Below are 13,578 nucleotides of genomic sequence, written 5' to 3'. Positions count from 1 at the left end.
GCTCTGGGCCACTCATCCTCTTTGGCTCTGTCCCTCCTCTTCTCGCTGACCCGCACCTACTGCTGCGTCCAGAGACCCCCTTCCAATTCAACCCTTTGCAATTGTGTCCTTGATTCAGCGTCCGAAACTGGGACGCACAACTCAGCCTCCCCTCCCACTGAGGTGCCGAGGGGGGTGTATGTCTGGGCTTCAGCTGCAGGGGTCCCTCCTCCACGGCTGGTCCTTCTCCACCCACCCTGCCTGGGTCTCGCTTCTCTTTCCTCAACAGGAGGCAATTTTATCAGCTTTGGATGGAGGAGGCAGGGTCACAAGAGGGAAGGGACAGGGTGTGATGCCAGAGGGGAGGACCAGGGCCAGGAGTATGTCCCGGAGCAGATGAACTGGCCCAATGCCCAGGGAGGCTGGGTGGGAGCCGGCGCAGGGAAGGGCAAAGCCTGGGTGTCCGGGCACCCACAGCCATGCTGTGTCAGCAGTGGACGTGCAGGTGGGCTCAGCCCTGGGCCCTGCTCCTGCTTCTCTTAGGTCCCCAGCTCGTGGTGACTCATGGCTGGCAGCCCCAAGGGGAAGGGAATGGTGAAGACCAGGCAACCTTGGAGCTTTACTTCCCTGCCACCGTGGAGTACGCCGTACATGTGTTCAACCAGAGGAGCCAGGACAGCAATGCCTACAAGGTGGTGCGAATCCTGAGGTCGTGGAAGGAGCCGGTAGGTACCACATCCTCCCCCCTCCTGCACGGGCCCACACCTGCTGCTAATGAGGGTCAGGAGGGGGTTGTCATCAAGGGATCTCTATCACCATTTGAAACCCATAATATAGAGGGATAAACTCTATTTGGTTAGTTTCAGCTTTTATAAAAAACATAACTTGGGAATTTTTTAAACTGTCAGTCTACTCACATGTAAGGTGTGTTTTCAGTTTTCATCATTTCTGACCTTGTTTAATGAAGAATGACCAAATATGGAGTAAGAGGGGATGAAACCATTTAGTAAAAATAAAGAGCCAGACAGAATATACTGGATTAGAGAGATTTAGACAAGATTTCATGGAAATAACATTAAAATAGGTTAGTTTAGGAAAAACAGAGAGAGAGAGATACACAGAGACGCCCACAGAGGGAGGGGGAGAGCGGCTCGGGAGTCACAGGCCCCGCTGGTCCTGAGGAGCCTCTGGGAGCTCACAGCCTCTCCTCTGACTCCACGTGTTCTGGGCTCCCTCTGGGTCCCCACCTACGTGGACCGAGTGTGATTTACACTCTTCCCAGATGGCATTCTTAACCCTAAAATGTTCCCCTAGCAATGCAGTCTCTGCAGAATGCAACCAGGGGTGTGATTTTCACGTGGGCTGCAGACACGAACACCGAGAACACTCCGGAGGAGGGGCACTTCTGGTCCTGTGTGTGGCTGTGTGCGCGTGTGTGGTTGTGTGCGCGTGTGTGGTTGTGTGTGTGTGCTTTGTCTGAATGCTTGTGTGTGGTGGGGCGCTGGGGCGTCACTCCCTCTGCACCTCTGGGTTGAGTGATAGAAGGAAGGCAGAGGGCCCTCCACGCTGCTGGGCTTAACTCCGTGGACACTGGAGCTGGTCCTGGCTGGTCCTGCTGCCCTGCACCCTCCAGCTGGGCCTCTGTCTATGGTCTTTGGCCTGGAGTCCAAGACTGACTCTGGGTGTTGGAAATAAAGGCCGGATGGAGCCAGAAGACACTGTAAGGCTGAAGGACCAGGGAGTGGAGAAGAGGACAGAAACCTTCAGAGTGCACTTTGTGAGAGGGGTGGTGTTTCATAGAGCCATCGTCCCAATCCTGTGAGTGCGCCTGTGTGCTTGTATTCTCGTGTGTGTGTGTGTGTGTGTGTGAATGTGTGTTGGGGGGGTGGTGGTGCAGGGAATGGGTCCACTTCAAGGTCTGTACAAACGCAGGCAAATGGCATCGTGTTCTCCACGGAGCTGCAGCTCGGCCGAACCAGGTGTGGGAAATTTGACGAAGACATTGACAACTGTCCGTTTCAAGCAAGTCCAGACGTGAACAATGTAAGACAGGCGACAGCAGCCCTCAGGTTACAAGGCTGTGGACGCTGCCTCGGGGCAGGGGGTGTGGGGAGTGATGACAATGTCGTTCCAAGGGACACGGAGGGGCATTTGCAGGACGGAGCCCAGCCAGGCAGCCCAGCCCCGGTCGCTTGTACGCCCCTGGCCTGTCTAGCTGCTGCACCCCAGGTCACACTGGGGTCAGGTTGCTCCTGATCACTTGGGTCCGGGTCACCTGGGCCAGAGACGGGAATGTGCCCTCCCTGGTGTTCACCCACCTCCCTTCCCTGCCTTCAGGAGAAGTGCGGAGGGGGGCGGCAACAGCATCACCTGGGCTGAGTAGCCCCTCTCGGGTCCCCCTGCCACTGACCCAGAGCCCGAGGGGTAGAAGCTGAGGAGCCCCACTGCCCTCCCTCCCAGGCCCTGCCCTGGTGATAAGGTGGGTGAACCCCGCCCTGGGACAAACCCAAGTTGGATCAGAGGCCCTGCTGGGACGCTGGGGTCATGGGTCACACTGGGACATCCTGGGGGACGGGTCCCTGGAGACCACAGAGCTGGAGAGGGGAGAATGACCCAGGTGCTTCTGGGGTTAGGAGAGAGTCCCAGGTCGGGAACATCCAGGACTGAGGGCCAGAGCCTGCGCCCCCAGCTGCCCACCCCAGGAAGGCAAGGTCGGGGGGATGCTGGCTTTACAGCTCGAGCCACACGCTTCCCAAGGCCCCTCCCGCCACTCTCTGTCCCTGTGCTTTGTCCTGTAGACCATCACCTGCTTCTTTACAATCGACACTGAACCCTGGAGAACGAAGTTTCAACTCCTGAACAACACCTGCTCGGAGGGCTCCGCTGAATGAGACCACACCCTGCCGTGGCCCTTCAGTGGCTGAGCAGCTCTGGTTCTGTCCTCTGTATGAGCAGGTGTCTGGGTGTCACATCCGGGCAATGTGGACATTCCTCCCTGTCCTTTCCTCCTGTAGAATTGGTCATTAAACGTCAGCACTGCAAGCAGCTTTGTGCCACCTGATTCCAGGGGTTGGGTGCTGGGCAGCTGAGGCTGTCCTGCCAGCAGGGCAGCCGGCTGAGCCCAGGGGCTGGGTCTCTCCTCCGTGGACACCTGAGCCAGCCGCAGGTGCCACAAGGTAGGAGCACAGGTGCGTCTGAGCAGTGTCTCCAGGCTCAGCATCCCTGCCCCAGGGCGGCCATTCAGAGGTGGCTGTGCAGAAGCCCATGGCTGCCCTGGGACTCTTGGTAGCAGCCACGTGGACCTTCTCCCTCCTTGCCTCCTCTTCTTGTGCTGCCCGCGATCACCTCCTGAATCAAAACGTGCTCTCAAGTGTGTGTCGCAGGGTCTCCTGGAGAGGGGACACTTTGTGTGGTGTGAGGACTTCTTCAGGATGCGTCCTCCACACACACCTGGCTGGCTTCCCAGGCCCTGACTCCGGCAGAGCCAAGGGGAGCCCAGACACGGGCATCCGTGCTGTTGGTGGGCATTGCTCAGCATAGGCACCGCTGTGCTCTTGTCCCCCTGCCACCTGGACCTGGACCAGGCAAGTTGCTCTCCAAGACCCTCCCCCACCCCTCCTCCTTCTCCCTCTGAGGTCTTTCCTGACTCCCGGCTGTTTCCGCCAAAGGAAGCTTAAAGGATCCTTTACGCACTGTGCTTCCCGTCATGTTTCCGAGGAATCGACGCCACAATTCTCCTTAAGCAACTCCTGGGAAAGGGTCTCCTCTGAGGTCACCCCAACGTGGGGAAGCTGCCCGGCCCTTCATGAGCTCACCCCTTTCCTGGGGCTGTGGAGGGACCCTGGGAGGGGCGTCAAACCCGGCTTCTGCCAGGGATGGTGCGCTGCCTGTCAGCCCACACGCGTGGGGCTTTGCCAGTGCATCTGCCCCTGGAGGGGAGCTGCAGGGCCTGGGTTTGTCCCGACCCCACTATCCCTCACTAGTCCAGAAGGTAGGACACCTGCGCTGCTTAGCTTGGTGAGCGCAGGTGTGGACTGAGGGACCTGTCCTGGTGGGAGGAGCCTCCTCCCTGACCCTGAGCACCTCTGCCTGGAATGGTGTGTGCTGGGCCCCTTCCTCCCACTGGAATCTGTGCACTGAAGAATCAGGGAAGTGGGTTTCTGGCCCTGTTGTCCATCCCTGGGCAACACCTCGCTGGAGGCAGAGGCAGGATTGCTGGGCTCCAAGCGCAGCCCACAGCTAAGGCAGGCACCCCCTCTCCTGAAACAAGAAACTAGTGGGGACTCTGCCTTCCCAGCTGCTGACCTGTCGGCCATAGGCTCTGGGTCACCAAGGCTTGCAGCTGGGCATCGAGAGGGCCATGAAAGGAAATGCAGCATCAGTGACCAAATGTCTTGCCTCCAGACCCTGTGTTCTGCTCTGTGCCCACTTTCCCATCTGCCAGGGGCACATTCGGACACTTTCCTCAGCTTTCCCACGTGTCAGGGTCCAGGCACAGCCCTGGGGCTCAATAAATAAGGACTCAACACCAAGGAATAAGCAGGTGGAGACTTTGGGAGGACTTTGCAGTTGCCCGGGCCTCTCCGGTGGACAGGAAGGGGCGGGGCTGTCTGGTTATGGACGCAGGGTCACACCCAGCAGCTGGCCGTCCCTTCCCTGTGTACTCCTCAGCCCGCTCCCCCCGTCTGCACCTCCCCCAGCCCTGGTCCCCAGACTCCCAGGGAGCTAGAACAGCCGTGGGATTTGGACCCTAGTTTCCTCGTGGCGGTGGTCAGCCCGGGAAGCAACATGGCCTGCTGGAAGGTGCATTTGTGACTTGCTCTTTTTTTTCCCCCCAAATTCTTGATGATCTATGCTGGGGGGAGAGGGGTGAATGAAAAGGGCGAGGGAGATTAAGAGGTACAAAAGTCTAGTTATAAATGAGATACAGGATGGAAGGTCCAGCATGGGGGCAGTCGATAATATTGTAATGACTTTGTATCAATAGGGTGACAGATAGTAACTAGACTCATCTTGGGGCTCACTTCGTACAATAGAGGAATATCATTGTGCAGTTGGAACTCACAGTGTTGTAGGTCAATTACACTGTAATTTATAAAAAAGAACTGAGGTATGTCTCCCCCAAGTCCTGCATTGGCGGAGGGCTCCTCTCAGGAGCGTCAGGCACCCTGCTGTCCAGCCCACCCCTCACAGATGCTCACCGCAGGCGAGTCCTGCCAGAGGAGGAGTCCCAGGGAGGGTTCACCTGTCAGCCAGGTGGGCTTCGACCTGCTCCTGTGTGGCTGTTGACGCTTACCTGGCTGGCTGACCCTCACCTGCACACCAGTGCTGTAGTTTCCACACCTACGTTTTGGAACGTGCTTCCTTCTTGTCATGTTGACCCGCTTCACCATCTCAGCCCAGCCCTACACATACACACACACACAGACACACACACACACACACAGACACACACACAGCGAGAGCCTGCCTCTTCCATGGCCTCTGCTGAACCGTATCTCCTGGTCATCACACCTTTAAGCCTCCCCTCCCACACTGAACCAGAGCTGATCTAGGTGACCAACAACACAAAGAGTTGATGGTGTGTCACATCTGAAGCTGGGTCACCGAGGGCGCTGTGGCTTCCCTCCCCGTCTCTTGGACACTCTGTCCAGAGGAACTGATCTCCCTTACCCAGCGCAGAGAGGCCACATGGAGAGGCCCGCACTGAGGATAGCAGAGACCACCTGCCGACAGCCAACGCCAGCCAGCAGCCGGGAGGGCAAGCCGCCTGGAGAGTGGGTTCTCCGGGGCCAAACTCACCTTCAGACGAGGGCAGTGCCGTCAGAGCCTGAGTGTGACCTCGGGCTAGCTGACAGCAGCCAAGCTACCCCAGACCCTTGGTGCACAGACACCACGGAGACATAAATACGCTGCTTAAGCACCAAGGGCGGGGTGATCAGTCAGGCAGCATAAGATTATACCTCTCACCCTGTGCGAGCGCACACACGCATGAACACACACACACACACACACACACGTGCACAAACGCAGCCTCCTCTCCATGGACCATCACTCTTGCATTTTTCTGCCTCAATTCAAAACCAAAAGTAAAACACTAATCTCCAAATGATACAGCTAGCTCCCGGGTTGGATCGGGGGGTTAAAACTGTTTCTAAGACCATTTTGCTGTGTTTTCCAGAGCCCTGGGCAGGGAGATTTCTGTGGAAATCCATGGATGGACATTCTCAACGCATCTTCAGAGCCTTGCGGAAACTACCCACCAGCCTGAAGCAGTGGAGGGGTGGGTCTTCCTATTAGTTCCACACAAAGAGCTGTCAGCGAAAAGTAACTTGTGTCCAGAGTTTGGTGAAATACGGAAACAGGTTCGTGTTCTCTTCCATTCATTGGGAGCAGACTGCCCCTGCTGGTAAATGAGTTGACCGAGCAGAAGACGCTGCACAACCCGGAACCACATTCTCAGCCTCCACGCCTGAAGAATGCACAAAAAAGCAAGAAGGCTACAAAATGAAGTCAATAGGTCAGATGTGTTATTTAAATGTTTTGCGAGTGTCTTTGCGTCTTTAAATGCTCATGAGAGCGGCAGAATGCGCTAGAAGACCATTAGACAGGCTGACATTCTTTCTTCAGCATATTGAGTTCAAAGTTCCAGGGTTTGGATGCCACAATAAAGGTGCAATGAAACATCTAAAAGAGACAAAAACAATAACCAGCTTGTAAGAACAATTGCAAAAAGCAAAAGTCAAAAAGCCCCAGAAGTTCCTATTTCCAGGTGCCAGGATTTGGCTTCAAGAGGGACAAAAGGCCGCCTGAGCCAGCCACGCCTCTACAGATCCCCAAGCTGTTGGCCCAATGGCAGAGCAGCCAGCCTCATGACTGGGATGGACCTCCATCGGTTCACCTCCCTGAGAGCTGAAGCCATCACGGTTGTGGCTCCATTTGTTCCAGGTGGGCAAGAGTTGGAGCCCAGGACCAATTATCCTCAAGAAACCCTAGTGTCCAGCTCTGGCCCTTCTCCAGACACGCCAACTTCCTGCGGCCCATGGAGACCCCACGCGGCGTGGAGGGCCCAGTGTGTCCTTCCCAGGGTATACAGCACCACAAGAATAGCCAGGGTCCTGCATGCCTTGGAAAGCGGTGTCAGAGTCTGGCCAGATTCCACCAGGGAAAGCTTGCAGCTGGGGAGCTGGGAGGAGACACAGGGCCTGCAGAGGGAGCGGGGCTCCAGGCTCCTGGTGTGGATGAGATCACTGTGTCCCTCCTCTCACCTAAAATCTTTATTCAGTTAGAAGAAAAATATAAAGAACAAATAGCTCTTTATGGCAACACCCAGTAGAAGTGAAGTTGCATAAGATACACAGACTGAGGGGTCAAGTTGAGGGGGAAATAGGACCAAGTGACCAGTAACCCAGACAGACCACGGAGGAACTGAGGCCAGGTCAGCGGGGTGTCCAGGCTGGGCGGGCATCAGGATGGGTGGAGCTGGTTCCTGGCAATTGCAGGGAGGGCAGGGAGGGCAGGGAGGGCAGGCAGTACGCTTACCAGAGGGTTAACTAATTGCTTAACTTGTGATCGCCAGGGTAACAGGAAACAATCGCAAAATAAAGGGATTGAAAACCCAATTATTAAAATCAACCATAGAGGATACTTTAGCACTGTATTAACGGATTAAAAATCTTTAAGAGGTGAAAAAATATTGGACAAGGAATTCAACTTCTTGGAACTCTGCCCACAAGGCAACAACAATCAGATATACACACAAACAGAAATAAAGAAGAATATTCATTATGGCACTGTTCATAATAGCTAAAAATTAGAAAAACTTAAATAATAAATTCTCAGGGGGTGACTAAATAATATGTGGAAACACCATTAAACGAAGTCAAATAGTTTCATTGCATAATGCCCTCAAATAATTTTACGGTTTTGGAAATCCTTAGATTTTATTATTAAATAAAAGTCTAAATTGTGGAACAGTGTACAGTGTGATCCCCACTACACAAAAATACAAATGTAAAATATAGAAGAAACTAGGATGTATAAAACTAAGTTGACAGCAGTAAACTTTCCGTAAAGGTATTTTTAGTTGATTGTTTTTTTCTTCTGTAGTTGATTTTAAGCTACTTAATACTTTGGAAAATTTCTAAATTTTCTACCTTAAGCGAATAGGGCCTTTTACTATTTAAAACAGTATCAGGTTTTAAAATTTATTTTCCACGGAGCTCAGGTAGTTACCCTTTCTTCCTTTCTAAGTCTCAATAAATAAAGAAAACAGATAAGCTCGAATCTATAGGAGGTCAGAAATGGGGAATCTCTAGGAGTTCCATGATCCATGCAAGGGCAGAGACTGGGAGGAATCCTTGGAGGGTAACAGGCGATTTTGAGCAAGACGATCCAAGGCTGTTGAACTCTATCTCAGCACCTACCTTCTGCATTTTGGGATCCCGTTGTACTAAGCAGTGTTCATTTCCCCCTGAAGCTTTCTTGCACATTGTCCGGGCAATTTTGACTTCAAGAAGGTAATCCAAACTATCTGTGACCTGTCCATGAGTAATTTAAAGTTAGAGATCATAAAAGAATATGTGGTATCAATTGTCATTTCTGATAAACAAACATGTCACTGACTGCTTAGGGCAAAAGATGTCTTCTCACCTCCTTCCCTCCTACAGTTTTTTTTTTTTTTTTTTTTTTTGGCCAGAGTTTTGGGGTAACGTGGAGGTGGTTCTTACCTTGCTCTCTCTCTCTCTCTCTCTCTCTCTCTCTCTCTGTTTCTCAGTCACTCTCATTATGGTATTTAATTTTAAAGTAATGACAACTGTCACCAAAATAAAGCAAGAAAACTATTCCCTAAAGACCATTTTTCCTGGGAAATCTAATGGTTTTCTCATCGGAGCTCTAGAAATAAACAGCATTTTCATCGAAATCCACTGAGAGTGTATCGATTCCCTTTAAAGTTTTGGTATTTTTAGTCATCCTTGCATTATTCCACGTCATATACCCTCCCAAATCCCTGACTTTCTGGGCATCTCCCCTCCCCTCCCCTCCCCATGCAGAGCTCCAGTCAGCGCTGTACTCAAGAAGGGTCTCACAGGGAAATGCAGATGAACAATGGCAAATGTCCACTCTCATGATTAAAGAACGAACAGGAAAACAAAGTTTACAAGACGTCAGGGAGACAACATGTGAATGAGAATGACCAAGTTAGTTAAACACCATAACTGAGCCCAGAAGAATAAGAGATAATTTGGAAAATACAGTAAACATTTTGGAAGTTCTAGAAAAGTCACCTGGGCATTAAACAAAATGGGTGTAGGCAGAATTCTAAGTACAGTTTCATGAATATAAAGTATACTTAAAATTTTTCAGTTATGCATCTAAGTGTCTGAAAGGACACTTGTGGGGTGCCCCCAGGATTGACGAGTCCATGGGGGATGCAAGAAATCAGTGGTCACTTTCACTTTTTACTTCAACTACTTCCAAATGTACCCCTAGCACATTTTTCATGACTGGATATTAAGTTTCTCTGCCTCAGCGCTGTTGGCATTTGGAGCTGGGTCCTTCTTGGCCATGGGGAGCCATGCTGTGCCCGGAGGGTGGTGACCCACATCCCTGGCCTCCACCCCCCCAACCTCAGTAGCAGCCCCTTCAGTTGTGATGACCAGAAACATCTCTGGGCATTGCCCAAAATGCCCTGTGGAGCAAAATCCATGCTCAGTTGAGAAGGAGTGCTTTAGCTTTGAGTTATATTTCCAAGTGAAAATTATCAAGAAAACAGATTTTCCCAAATCACACTCAACAACCACTGACCGACCACCAGCCCCGTCTTGACCCCCAATTGCCCAGGAAAGGGAGGCAGATGGGGATCCAGCTTCAGAGGCAGCCCCTCCCTCCTTTCATGGCCAGGCCTCTCTGACTCTCCTAGCCTCCTGTGACACCATCCCCTCCTGGCTGGCTGCAATGTCCCATCACCTTCATCCCATCCAGCATCACTCAGAGGCAGTAGCATGGGCGGATTAAGAGCAGGCAGCCTGGGTTTAAATCTTGGCTCTTCTACTTAGTAGCTGTGTGACCCTGGGCAAGTTACTAAACCTCTCTGGGCCTGTTTCCTCCTATGTGAACTTGAAAACCTGAGTGCGCATACAGAAAGCCACTGGATCTAGCACAAAGTAAACATGGCTCCAGGCTGCCATTGGCGGTCTTTCCTACCAGTCTTCGCCGTGTGTGAAATCGGCAGCAGAACCCCAGCCAGCTATGAACTGGAGCAGGCGGCCACATGCTTTTTCTTCAAGGGCCAGAGAGGAAATATTCCAGGCTTTGCAGCACAAATACAGCCCAGAGCACCCTCAAAAAGTATGTGTGGCTGTGTCTTAACAAAACTGTGTTTATGGACACTGAAGTTTCAATGTAAAGTAATTTTCATATGTCACAAAATAGTCTCCTTCTTTTATTTCTTATAATCATTTGTAGCTCACGGGATGTACAAATATGAGAAGTGGGCCAGATTTGACTTCAGGCTGTTAGTGGCCACTGCTGATAAAGATCTTTGCACTTTTAACTTAAATCATCCAATGGAATAGAGCAGTTTTCTTTCTATAGCACATGGGTATATGTTATTTTTATCCGAATTTTCACCCAGCATTCTTCTGTTCGTTTTCATTAGGAGTTATTTTTGTTGGGGGGGTGGTGCACTCTTCCTTACCCCCTTTCTTCAATATGTTTTCCAGCAGTTTGTAGCTGGAATGCCAAGGAGTTTTAAACACTTCTGTTCTAGCCTCTTTTGGAACCTGTTTCTACCTGATTCTTTTGCAACCTTACCTGCATTTGAGCTGACAGTCAACTAAGAAATAAAGTGTACATTCCTGACCACTCCCTCCCATCAGGAAACTTGCACAACCCTCTTAGATAGCCTCATCCACCAGAGGGAAGACAGCAGAAGCAAGAACTACAGTCGTGCAGCCTGTGGAACAAAAACCACATTCACAGAAAGATAGACAAGATGAAAAGGCAGAGAGCTATGTACCAGATGAAGGAACAAGATAAAATCCCAGAAAAACAACTAAATGAAGTGGAGATAGGCAACCTTCCAGAAAAAGAATTCAGAATAATGATAGTGAAGATGATCCAGGACCTCAGAAAAATAATGGAGGCAAAGATTGAGAAGATGCAAGAAATGCTTAACAAAGACCTAGAAGAATTGAAGAACAAACAAATGGAGATGAACAATACAATAACTGAAATGAAAAATACACTAGAAGGAATCAATAGCAGAATAACAGAGGCAGAAGAATGAATAAGTGACCTGGAAGACAGAATGGTGGAATTCACTGCTGCAGAACAGAATAAAGAAAAAAGAATGAAAAGAAATGAAGACAGCCTAAGAGACCTCTGGGACAATATTAAACACAACAACATTCACATTATAGGGGTCCCAGAAGGAGAAGAGAGAGAGAAAGGACCTGAGAAAATATTTGAAGAGATTATAGTTGAAAACTTCCCTAACATGGGAAAGGAAATAGCTACCCAAGTCCAGGAAGTGCAGAGAGTCCTGTACAGGATAAACCCAAGGAGAAACACACTGAGATACATAGTAATCAAACTGGCAAAAATTAAAGAAAAATTATTGAAAGCAGCAAGGGAAAAATGACAAATAACATACAAGGGAATTCCCATAAGCTTAACAGCTGATTTCTCAGCAGAAATTCTACAAGCCAGAAGAGGGTGGCATGATATACTTAAAGTGATGAAAGGGAAGAACCTACAACCAAGATTACTCTACCTGGCAAGGATCTCATTCAGATTCGATGGAGAAATCAAAAGCTTTACAGACAAGCAAAAGATAAGAGAATTCAGCACCACCAAACCAGCTCTACAAGAAATGCTAAAGGAACTTCTCTAAGTGGGAAAAACAAGAGAAGAAAATGACCTACAAAAACAAACCCAAAACAATTAAGAAAATAGTAATAGGAACATACATATCGATAATTACCTTAAATGTGAATGGATTAAATGCTCCAACCAAAAGACACAGGCTTGCTGAATGGATACAAAAACAATACCCATATATTTGCTGTCTACAAGAGACCCACTTCAGACCTAGGGACACATACAGACTGAAAGTGAGGGGATAGAAAAAGATATTCCTTGCAAATGGAAATCAAAAGAAAGCTGGAGTAGCAATACTCATATCAGGTAAAATAGACTTTAAAATAAAGAATGTTAAAGGAGACAAGGAAAGATACTACCTCATGATCAAGGGATCAATCCAAGAAGAAGATAAAACAATTATACATATATATGCACCCAACATAGGAGCACCTCAATACATAAGGCAACTGCTAACAGCTATAAAAAGGGAAAGCGACAGTAATACAGTAACAGTGGGGGACTTTAGCACCTCATTTACACCAATGGACAGATCATCCAAACAGAAAATTACTAAGGAAACACAAGCTTTAAATGACACAATAGACCAGGTAGATTTGATTGATATTTATAGGACATTCCATCCAATAAAAAACAGATTACACTTTCTTCTCAAGTGCGCACAAAGCATTCTCCAGGAAAGGTCACATCTTGGGTCACAAATCAAGCCTCAGTAAATTTTAAAAAACTGAAATAATATCAAGCATCTTTTCTGACCAAAATGCTATGAGATTAGAAATCAAAGGAAAAAACAAAACACATGGAGGCTAAACAAGACGTTACTAAATAACCAAGAGATCACTGAAGAAATCAAAGAGGAAATCAAAACATACCTAGAGACATATGACAATGAAAACACGATGATCCAAAACCTATGGGATGCAGCAAAAGCAGTTCTAAGAGGGAAGTTTATAGCTATACAAACTTACCTCAAGAAACAAGAAAAGTCTCAAATAAACAATCTAACCTTACACCTAAAGAAACTAGAGAAAGAAGAACAAACAAAACCCGAAGTTAGCAGAAGGAAAGAAATCATAAAGATCAGAGCAGAAATAAATGAAATAGAAACAAAGAAAATAATAACAAATATCAATAAAACTAAAAGCTGGTTCTTTGAGAAGATAAACAAAATTGATAAACCATTAGCCAGACTCATCAAGAAAAAGAGGGAGAAGACTCAAATCAATAAAATTAGAAATGAAAAAGGAGAAGTTACAACGGACACTGCAGAAATACAAAGGATCCTAAGAGACTACTACAAGCAACTCTATGCCAATAAAATGGACAACCTGGAAGAAATGGACAAATTCCTAGAAAGGTATAACCTTCCAAGACTGAACCAGCAAGAAATAGAAAATATGAACAGACAAATCACAAGTAATGAAATTGAAACTTTGATTAAAAATCTTCCAACAAACAAAAGCCCAGGACCAAGTGGCTTCACAAGTGAATTCTATCAAACATTTAGAGAAGAGCTAACACCCATCCTTCTCAAACTCTTCTAAAAAATTGCACAAGAAGGAACACTTCCAAACTCATTCTATGAGGCCACCATCACCCTGATACCAAAACCAGACAAAGATACTACAAAAAAAAGAAAATTACAGACCAATATCACTGATGAATATAGATGCAAAAATCCTCAACAAAATACTAGCAAACAGAATCCAACAACAC

The 13,578-nt window shown here is 48.6% G+C and overlaps 2 protein-coding genes across 2 annotated transcripts in view; one reads left to right on the top strand and one right to left on the bottom strand.

Annotated features, from left to right (window-relative positions):
• Positions 1-427: 427 nt before the first annotated feature.
• On the top strand, positions 428-3,022 carry LOC113626576 (cystatin-9-like). Its single transcript, XM_027118333.1, has 3 exons — positions 428-700; positions 1,896-2,022; positions 2,778-3,022. The coding sequence occupies exons 1-3, from the start codon at positions 459-461 to the stop codon at positions 2,868-2,870; spliced, it is 462 nt and encodes a 153-aa protein (XP_026974134.1). The 5' UTR covers positions 428-458; the 3' UTR covers positions 2,871-3,022.
• Positions 3,023-6,582: 3,560 nt separating this feature from the next.
• The window catches only part of CST8 (cystatin 8), a 14,445-nt gene continuing 7,449 nt past the window's right edge, over positions 6,583-13,578 (bottom strand). The window contains exons 2-3 of the mRNA XM_027118332.1: positions 8,406-8,519; positions 6,583-6,666 (exon numbers count right to left, since the gene is read on the bottom strand). Of these exons, the coding sequence (XP_026974133.1) occupies positions 6,583-6,666; positions 8,406-8,519 (198 nt within the window). The remainder of the gene's footprint in view (positions 6,667-8,405; positions 8,520-13,578) is intronic.

The sequence above is a fragment of the Aethalodelphis obliquidens genome, unplaced genomic scaffold (assembly GCF_003676395.1).
Source record: "Aethalodelphis obliquidens isolate GAN/ISIS:26980383/991018 unplaced genomic scaffold, ASM367639v1 scaffold18, whole genome shotgun sequence".
NCBI classification, from domain to species: Eukaryota; Metazoa; Chordata; class Mammalia; order Artiodactyla; family Delphinidae; genus Aethalodelphis; species Aethalodelphis obliquidens.
Note: the sequence above shows the minus strand (reverse complement) of the source record. Positions and strands in the feature narration are given on the sequence as shown.